Below are 9,931 nucleotides of genomic sequence, written 5' to 3'. Positions count from 1 at the left end.
TGAAGAGCCGCTTCCAGCAGCGAGACCGTCCCGCGCACGGGGGCATTGGGCCCTGGATTTTGGTACAAAATTGCACGGGAAAAGGTGCTGCAATTCTGCTGCAAGGAGTCTTTAAAGGTCGTTATGTTACCCCTGGGGAGAGGCAGCAAGGAGTTAAAGGGGAAAGGCTGGGGATTTTTTTTTTCCATTTGCTGAGTGATTCAGGCTCCTGCTGTATAAAGAGCAGCTCAGCTGTACCGGAGCTGACAGACAACATTCATTGTGCTTTTAATCACTGACAATGAATTAAATTGTACATATGAAATGCCAATTATATAATAACCTGTAGTTATAGTGTCATACTTGTCGCTGAAAGCAATACCTCCACCCGACTTACCAGGTCTGTTTTGGAAAACATGGAAAGATTTGTGATCTTTCTAAGAAAAAGGCTGTTATTTAGAAATTACAGGTTGAAGTCTCCCCTAGTGTAAGCTGGAGGCCCACGAGGGATTTTGGCTGAGCTGCGCTGACTTACACCAGGTGAAGACTCAGCTTCTTTAACACCAAAGAATGGGTCTGGGTGACCAACCCAGGGGAATGCACGTGGTGTGCAGATGCTCCTCCGCTGGCTTTCCCTGCCCGCTGAAACCACGTCAGGGATGGGGCTGAGCTGGTTCTTGTGCTTTTATTGCAAGACGAGCTAAATGAAAATCAAGTTTTCTGCTCACAATTAACCAACGCTCCTTAAGAGCAAAAAACATACACATGAGACTCTTCCCTTTGGATGAATACTTCCATTTATTCCAACTGGAAAAAACATTTTTTTTTAAATATACTTAAGTGTCATTTCTTTTTTTACTTTTATTTTTAAAGGAATAATAATTATCACATTGTCCTTTACAAACAACAAAAAAAATTCCTAGCAATAGTCTGTGGTATGGAGACATCCATCTTCAAGATTTTTCTGCGTCTGCTGCTTTGAGTAGGCAACGGGCGTCCCCACGCGCGCCCAGGGGTGCAGCGGGACCCTCCTCCCCGGGGTGCAGGGCAGGGGCCGGCCGGGCGGAGGGGCAGGGGCACCCCGAGATGCCGGCAGCGCGTGGGGCGAGGGCGATGCAGCCGGGTAAGCCTCTCGGCCCTCCTGCGGCTCAAAGCCCAGCTTTATCTTAACACCCTCAGGCGCTAACCCGCATCTTTGGGTGCCAAGAGCCCCTTTTGTAAACCTGCCCCTTCCCGGGAAGCACCGGGACAACCGGCGTTGGCTCGCAAACCCCCGGCGCATCCGCCGGGACGCGCCGCGACGGCAGTACCCCAATGGTTTAAAGCATACAGAGAACAAACTCACATCCACCATAATACAATACAGCTGAGCCCTATTTATAGAACGCTCTGCCACGGCGAGGCTGCTGTGGGGCTGTCCTGGCTCCGCAGAGGCAGGGGCTGAGCCCACCCGGGGACGAGCCCCCCGGCCACAAGAGGCCTCGGAGGGGCGAGGGCGTCGCGCCGGGGCAGGATCAGGCCCGCGGGGAGCAGTTTGCAGTCGTTCTCTTACATGTTAGGCAGTAGGCAATATTGAGACTTCCACTTGGTAATGAACAGCAGTTAACATAACCCAGGAGACTAGAGCACCATAAGACACGTCTATATTCAAAACAATGTCATGCTGACATCACACAATTGCACCATTTACACTTTTATTTACTCCAAATAATAGTTCAATGTTTAGTAACTTCAGCGTTCTCTACAGAGGTGTAAAATTCCTTCTCCGGCTTTGGTCATTTACAACGTTGCAGACATTTGGTAGTTCTGTTCTTTCCTATTTAATAATTAAAAAAAAAAAAGTCCCTTTTGCAGCTGTCAGGATTCCTGTATCTGACTGATGGAGCGTACCTGAAAATCACAGGCGTGAGCAGACTTCAAAATGCCACCGAGGCCTCTTCAAGATTTAATGAATCAGAAAATGTTCTCTTTATTTACCAGGAATGAAACAAACAAACAGAAAAAAGGGTTTAAAAAAAAACAAAACAAAACAAAACAAACAAATCTCAAAACAAATGACAACTCAAACCGTCACTGCTATGCTTAAGAAATTTGATGATGAAATGGAAAGGGGGGTCCAAAGTACTGTTTGGTTAGCTCTGGCTGAAAACAATTCTGAATGTGCATGCATTTTCCCAGTGACTCCTAAGATATAGAAATTCCTCTGATATTACAAAATACAAAAATATTTTCTCCAAACTCTCATTTACATTGCATTTACAACAATCACGGAAATAACTTAGGCTCCCACACTGTCCGAGAGAGACAAATTACTTACCAACATGGCTAATGGAAAACAAAAACGTGGTGGAAAGCAAAAGCTACCGGCAAACTGATGCTGAGAGTCAACAGTGGTAACCAAAACGTACGGACAAACAGAACTCAAAAGGCTGGCAGTATTTGGGAGAAAGAGGAAAAACTACTGGGTAAATATTACAGGCTAAAGTGAACTTTTTTGTTTTTTTCTCCAAAGATGTGCAAAATATATTCACCGTGCCCAGGATTATGACTATTTATAGAAGCCAGTCTACAACCTTCTTACAAATCCCTACTCTTCGGGTCTTTTTTGTTACAATAAAAGCGCTTACATGATCTAAAACAGTGCAAGTTTGTGAGTTAATTTACATTCTCCCAAGGTGCCTGGCAAGGATGCCATTAGGATATGATACAGTTTTTGCTCTTCTGTCTTTTCCGGCTGTGCAACTGTCCCCTGCCACCCAGCGTGGAGGACTTGGGCATGCTGTACGAGCCGTACTTGTGCAGGAGCTCCTCGCTGGTCACGTACCGGAGGCGGGCGGGCTGGGGAATCGGCTCCCCGAGGAAATAGCCCTCGTTGTCGGACTCCGAAGAGGAGGAGCAGGTCGAGCACCAGTCGTATTCGGCGAAGTAGGGCCCCCATCTCTCGCCCAAGTGGTTCTGCAAGGCGAGATCCGACACTGTCCGGGGACAGTGGCCGTAGACGTCCCTGCGGGGACCCTGCTCCACCGTCTCTCTGCAGCTCCTCTGGTGCATGAACTGGTCGTAGTCTTCCCTGGCCCGCAGCGAGGGTCTCTCCTTCAGCCGGCAGCACTGCTCGCTGGCCAGGTGCAGGGCGTTATCCGACCGGGAACGTCGAGACCGCCGGGGCCGGTGCGGGCGGTAATGCCGGTCATCATCCCAGAGGTTAGTTCGCCGACGCGTGCGCTCGCTCATGGGGGCGTGCCTCGAGCCCTCCTGCGCCGCCAGCTTGCCCCCGGGCACCCCGCTACCGTAGTCGAAGCTCTGGTGCATCCGCCCATGCGACGGCCGCTCTCGGTACCCGAGGGGGCTGGCGAGGTTGTGCAGGTTCGGCTCCATGTCCTGGTACTGCTGCACCGACAGCAGGCTGCGGACGGACTCGGCGCTTCGAAACTGCACGGAGGAGTTCAGGGTCCCCATGTTGCTCATCTTCTCCGAGACGTTCATGCCCGAGTCTTTGCTCAGGTCAGGCATCGAGAACCTGGAGAGATGCTCCTGGCGCTTGGCTCCACCATCTGCTGAGAGGCCTTTGCAGGGAAAGGGCAAAGGAAGGGAAAAAACAGTTAAGAAGGAGAATTTTCTATCAGCAGGGATGCAGGGAGAAGGCTGGTTTTGGCCCAAGACTTTTGCTTTAAAAAAACACTCGGTGGTTTAGATGCTATCCTGAAGAGCCCTTTCAAGAGGATGATTTGCCTTTTTTTTTTTTTTTTTTTTTAAAGAGCAGGCAGTTCCTCCTTGGGGAAATCACACCAATTTAAGGTGTTTTGAGTTGGACTCCAAGTTGCTTTTCACGACTTCCTTCCCCATATGTCTACGCTGTCTGCGACTCGATAGGAATAACTAGCGATGCCAGTGAGAATTTATGCGTCAGAGGTAACCTGAGGCCTCCTGCACGCCGAGGTAACTAGGGTGCCATGATCCGGCACCCACACCTTGTGTGACGATGACATGTTTTGGAGGACTGAACAACGTCAGGGGCAGCTGAAAACGGGGCCACTGCCTAATTCGGGCTTGTCACCACGCTGCACTGCGCAGGTCCCCAGAACGGCACCCGCGGGGGGACCGAAGGGGCAACCTCGGCCATGTGCACGCAGCCGGGTTTCCCAGGAGGCGAGGAAACCCCCGAGGCCCAGAGGGTCTGCTGGAGCTCCCTGTAGGCAGCGGGACAGCGGGAGGGTCAGGCTATCCCTGCAGCCATCCAGGGACCTGCACATGGGCAGGAGCCAGGAGCATCAGCTCCAGCTTGACGGGCTGCCCTGCTCGGGAAGGTGGCCCACCGGGTCTCTCCCGCGTGCCAGCCAGCCCTGAGCTCCCGCAAGGTGCTTTCCTCCAGCCCAGACAGCCTTCACCCGGCAGCAGGGAAGCGGGGTGTCTGCTCAGCACCCGCCCATCAACCAGAAACTCAACGCACCCCATGCCGCCCTAGTCCTTGGCCTGTTTCCTGGGTGTTTTCTATCTATTTTCTGACTATCTCCATGTTGGCTTGACAACTGGCAGCAGTCAGCGCTTGCATTGCAAGCTCAGGACAACATGTTTCGCAAGCTATTTCAAAGGAAATCCATTTCATCCCAAATCAAACGCAGAGTGTTTGCTTTGGCGCTCTGCTCCCCATCCCTCTCCGACAACCTCCCCGTGCAGACCAAACGCGGAGAGCTGTGCACCATCAGCAGGATTTCCAACATGACGCACAGCCCTTATGCAATCACCGAGAATTTATGACTTTGTAAATTAATTTAAAAAAAACAGCAACCCAACCCACAATTCAAGAATAAACTTCTTTTTCCCCTGAACAAAAGCTGCTTACATTTCATCGAGAGCTCAGCTCCTTCGGCATCAGCCGCTGCCTGCCAAACCTGAACAAGAACAAGGGCTGCTGTCACTAACCCCGCTCACGAGCCGCTTCAGGGTTTCTTTGGACTCAGCCTTAAAAAGATCAACAGATCCTGCAAAGACGGGCAAGGTTTTCCAAATCCTCCCCTCGGTGGCACCAGGGAGAGCTTTAGCACTTGAGCACAAGCCGCTACTGGGTCTCGCAGGACTTGGCTTCGCTCCCCGAGTCCCAGCCGCCACAGCTATTTCTCTCTGCTCGTTTGCTTTTCTGCTGTTAATGGGGATGTTTCTGGAGTTTATGATTACAGAGGAAGGTAAAGCGAAGGCGATCCCCGAGTGCCGCAGGAAAAGGGAGAGGCTGGGTTAAAAAAAAAGTTAAAGCCATGTTTTGTTTCGAAAAGGACACGCTTTTCAAGCCAGCTTCGTGCTTTTTTTTCCTAAGCCACATAGATCTCGAGCGAGCTAACCCAACCCTGCTGAGCACCCTTTGGAAACAGTCCCGCCCGGGCTCCCCGTCCCCTCCGAGGACCTGCCCGCCCGGGCTCCCCGCTCCCGTTATGGGAGCGAGCGATTCCCGGCACGCGCCAGCTCCCTGCTGGAGCCGCGATCTTCTGCCTTTGATCCCAGTGACACCGTTTGTCACGGCGGGCACTGCTCCCAGTGTCCCTCCTGTGCCACCGTGGAGGAGCCCCGCAGCCCCCCGGGAGGGAAACGCAACTCGGTACCATGCACAAAGGCCTCCCGAAAGGCCAGAACAACAGTGGGATTGCCGGCGGAGCTGATCCGAACGTGAATCATGGCCGCTGACAGCCGAATGTGGCCTTAATCGGATCTGTCAGACAATAGCTGACGCCAAAGAAAATGAGCCCTCGGTGACATTTATGCAACCGTTCGTTAAGAGAACTGGCGCGGCTCCGCAATAAGAGCGAGCCATGGCAGTGCTGTGCAGGAATACAGCTCCAAACGCTGCGGGATGCTTCTGTGGTGTCAGCAGATTGAATTTGGCAGCGTTGTTTGAAAGGGGCCAACCTCGTCCCACCTCGTGGGGGCACGGGGCGAGCCGGTGCTTCACCCCCAGCGCACAGCCAGCCGCATCGGGCAGCACCCGCAGGTCTCGGCTCCCCTGCCGCGGCCGTCTCTCTCCTCCGGTCCTGCACCCAGCCAGAATAAAAGCGAGCATCTGGGGAGAGGCTCCTGAGACACGGAAAGAGCGGAACAATGTTTTCAAATTAAGCGAGACATATCTGCATCCTCCACATCACTGGCAGGAGCGTTGCACGCAGCCGCAGTGGCCGAGCGGGAGGACCTGCGGTGAAACCCGCTCTTCTTTTTGCCGGGAGTAAAGCAAGCCACGGTGCACGGGGGGCTCTGGCTCCTGGAAAGGCAGAGCCAGCGCTTTGCAGGTTTGGCTTATGCAGGATGGGGGTCTCCAGCCCTTGCGCACACCTCCAGCAGACCCTGCGAGTGCTTTTTCTTTTCCTCTTCAAAGCCCTGGTCAGCACAGGAGGAAGCAATTTCAGATGAGAAGCCTGCGATACACGTATGGCTCATGCTTGGAGTGTAAGGTTTAATCAGTGATTATTAGGTCCAGGGGATGTTTCTGGCTGTTCATTCAGCCGGCCTGATTATAATTAAGCACACACATTTTAAGATCTTGAATCACTGGGAAAATGTCGATTGTAAGAGGAATTCAGCACAGAACACGTACACCACCATCGCCAGCACTCGGAGCTCAGGGCGCGACGGAGCCCGTGCTCGGGGGACTGCAGCAAAGCCACCCCGAGACCCAACGGCTTCACTTCTCCATACGACGGAGTGGGAAATGCTCCTTGCTGAGGGCCAAACGCACCTTCCCAAGCAGATTTGGCAGGCTGCATGTGCACAAGCCTTTTTTTGGGAGCCACACTAGCAAGTGACCCAGCAAGCAGTGTGGCCAGGGGCCAGGGAAACTTTGTTTTGTCTGCTCACCGTGGCAGGGAAGGATTTCTTCTGCTCACTCAGGAGCAAAGTTGTGCTTTTACAGCATCCCTGCAGACACCGAGAGCTCCGCACGGCTCTTACAGCGCCCAGAGCAGGTACCAGGTCGAGGATGCAACTTCTAACCCACACGAAACACAAAGATGCCTCCGGGCTTAACTTTACGTTTACACCAATGCAAGGTGTGAAGTATTATGAGCGGGGGCTAGGCCCAGATTAGTCTTTCAAAACTCGCAAAATGATCCTGCCCCTCTCTGCGGAGCGGCAAAGCCCCAGCAAGGCGTAGCAGGAGCAATCCAGGAGCGCTCCAGCCTGACCACGACGAGTTCAGGGGACAGCAATAACCGCTTGTCTAAAAATTTCATCTAGAAAACATGACCTAGGAATAAAGTTTGAAAGAGCAGGGGTTGTTTAGCCTAGAGAAGAGAAGGCTGAAGGGGATATAATAACAGCCTTCAAACATGAAAAAAAACGCTTTCAAAGAGGATGGAAATCCATTATTCTCCAGGTCTGCTGAACTCCTGCAAGGAAAATTTCAGCTTGGAGAAGAAGAAAACTCTTCCTGTGCAATCCCAGCGGAAGGGGGCCGGGGGAGGCTCTGGCACCGGAGGGTTTCCCGGGGACTGGAAGGCAGCGGGTGCCTGGGCACGGGCAGGGCGGCTCCAGGTCTCTGGAGCCCTGGATGGGGTGAAGGTGGCACCAACCTTCCTCTCCTGCCGTCATTTGCCATTTCAGAGCTACACCAGTGCATTGAGGCCCAGTCTTCTTGAATTACCAGTATTTATTTACAGCTGCTGCAGCTCCCTCTTAATGAAGTGTTTCATCTGGGAACACAGCTAGTAACCCGAGCGAGCCCTAACCTGGAGGAAAGAGCACACGAGGGGAGACCCCAACACGCAGCGGTGATTTTCTTCTAACGAGGAAACCTGAGAATCCGTTGGGAATCTGTGCAGGGGAGCGGGAGCCCTGCTCTGGCCCATGGCACAAGATGGTTGTCACCCCATCCCCGAGCCCTTTCCACGGGTGCAAACCCAGGGATGACATGCTGACTGCATGAGACTTTCCTTCCGCAAAATGATGCTCCAAGAGACACCAAGCGCATCCGTTGGCGGCTGCCCCAGAGGCTCTTGCGCTGGAAGAGGAGAGATGGCACCTGCTGCCGCCGGCACAGCGCGTCGGCCGGTGCCCGTCCCGCAGCCAGATTGGAGCCAGCACCGCGGCGCACGTGGACACAGCAGGTTATTTTGCTGCCGTTCTCCGCTGCGTGGGGCTGCCAGGCTCAATATTTCACCCCGGAGCCATGGAAACGCACGCCTTTCGGATGAACACAAGTGAAAGCTGTAGCTCGTCTGCGGGTGTTCGATATAAAACTCGAGCTGGCTACAGCGCCGGGAACACAAAGCAGGTTTCTGGTTAACGTTAAGGTTTGCTAAGAACATGTTGTACAATCCACTCTGAAGTCCTTCCCCACCCCTGTTAAGAACCATGTTTACCCCATAAAACATTGCCAAGGGAAATAACAACCGAATAAGCAAAGCGATGGCACAAAAATATTCCTCGTGAGCATCACCTCTACGACCTGGCACAACAAAGCACTCGGAGGCACTTACATCTCACTGTGTGCTTTGCTAAACTGGGGCTGCAAGTTGCATTAATTATGAATTATTAAACCACTTGGCAAATGACAGCAGAGGGGCCGCAGAGAGCACGTACGCTGGGTGCGAGGCTGGGAATGAAGCCCCCCATGAGGGGAAGCAGATCCCAGCCCCCAGTAAGTGAAACTCCCCGTGAAGCGGGGCTAACATGGGGTGAGACCCCGCCGCAGCCAGCACCCCACTGCAGAGACAGCATCGTCTGCTTCACCCCGGCGGGGGGAACGCAAAACACTCCGACTTAGGACATTGCACACAAAACCGGGCTATGCTGACGCTCGCTTCTTGCTTTTACATTTCTCATAGCGTACACGTATACCCGTGCATCGCAGTCCTCACCACCTGATACCCATATAGGTGTCTGCCTGCACCAAAACTCTGTGCCCAGCCCAGACACCAGTGTTTAAGTGCAGCTATAGAGGCACAGGAGGGGATGGCACGGCATCTCTCATCTCGGAGCCTTCTCTCTCTCAGGCACATCCTCACCACCCCTGAAACAAGGTTTATTTCAAGTTCAACCCCAAGAACTAAAAAGGAACTGAAGGAGAAACAGCCTGCCCAGGGCTTTGTTTATAGCTCAGCCTCGTCTCGCTTCTGAGCGACCTTGGGGTGTGCAGAAATAAAGCAGAACCCTTATGTAACTGGAAATCATGGAAAGTAAACAATTCGGAGGAAAGCAGGGCGCTCGCCAAGCAGGTCGCAGTGCCAGCAGCCTCCCGTGGTGTGCCCCCGTGTGCCATCCCGAGGGTGTCGGGGCCTATTTCCTACCTGATCAGTCCCTCTGTCTGGCTCGCTGAAAGAAGTCCCTACACGGGTGCTGCCTGGGAAAGGAGTTGGATTTTAACCTAAAAATGTTCCTGTAACCCCCCTCACGGGCACTATCGGCTCCTACGCCCTCCCCAGACAAGGCAGAACGGCCAGCACTCCGGGTCGGGGATGATGTGCTATCGCTTCCCCCAACATCTCCTTCCAGAAGTCCATTTTGGTTCTCCCTCTGGTTTGGTCGTTACCCCACGTGCTTTGGCACATCCACGTGTGACACAAAAGAGGGGAAGGCGTGCACGTGGCCAGCCCCCGCGGTAAGCACGCCAGACCTCCCACTGCTGAGCAGCAAAAGGCGGGCGAGGGGGAGAAGAAACACTGCCAGCAGTTTTATAATATTTTGGCACTGGCCCTTTGGGAAGGAAAACCTCTATCTTCACATTTTGCATTTTGAAATGACCCGGCTTGGATTGGGGAATGTTATACCTGGGTCTCAAAATTGCAAGAAATCCCCCCGGGGATCCCGTCTTCCGACTCGGAAGCAGTTTTACGTTGCCCGTCTCTGGGGGAAGGAGGATGGTAGGAGCGTGCTTGAGAGCTGGGAGCCTCCTTTTTCTTAGAAAAAGTCAAGAACAGCCAATGTGTCATTTGCTGGCTTGCGTACCTTGGCTGAAGCTCCCGGGGCAGCCCGGGGG

The 9,931-nt window shown here is 53.2% G+C and overlaps 1 protein-coding gene across 3 annotated transcripts in view; it reads right to left on the bottom strand.

Annotated features, from left to right (window-relative positions):
* Positions 1–825: 825 nt before the first annotated feature.
* PRICKLE2 (prickle planar cell polarity protein 2) overlaps positions 826–9,931 on the bottom strand; it is a 109,007-nt gene continuing 99,901 nt past the window's right edge. For all 3 annotated transcript variants that reach the window (XM_075513924.1, XM_075513926.1, XM_075513925.1), the window contains one exon: positions 826–3,542. In XM_075513924.1, the coding sequence (XP_075370039.1) occupies positions 2,674–3,542 (869 nt within the window). In that variant the 3' untranslated portion in view covers positions 826–2,673. The remainder of the gene's footprint in view (positions 3,543–9,931) is intronic.

Source organism: Mycteria americana, chromosome 11, assembly GCF_035582795.1.
Source record: "Mycteria americana isolate JAX WOST 10 ecotype Jacksonville Zoo and Gardens chromosome 11, USCA_MyAme_1.0, whole genome shotgun sequence".
Taxonomy (NCBI): domain Eukaryota; kingdom Metazoa; phylum Chordata; class Aves; order Ciconiiformes; family Ciconiidae; genus Mycteria; species Mycteria americana.
This window is presented reverse-complemented; position numbering and strand designations above follow the sequence as displayed.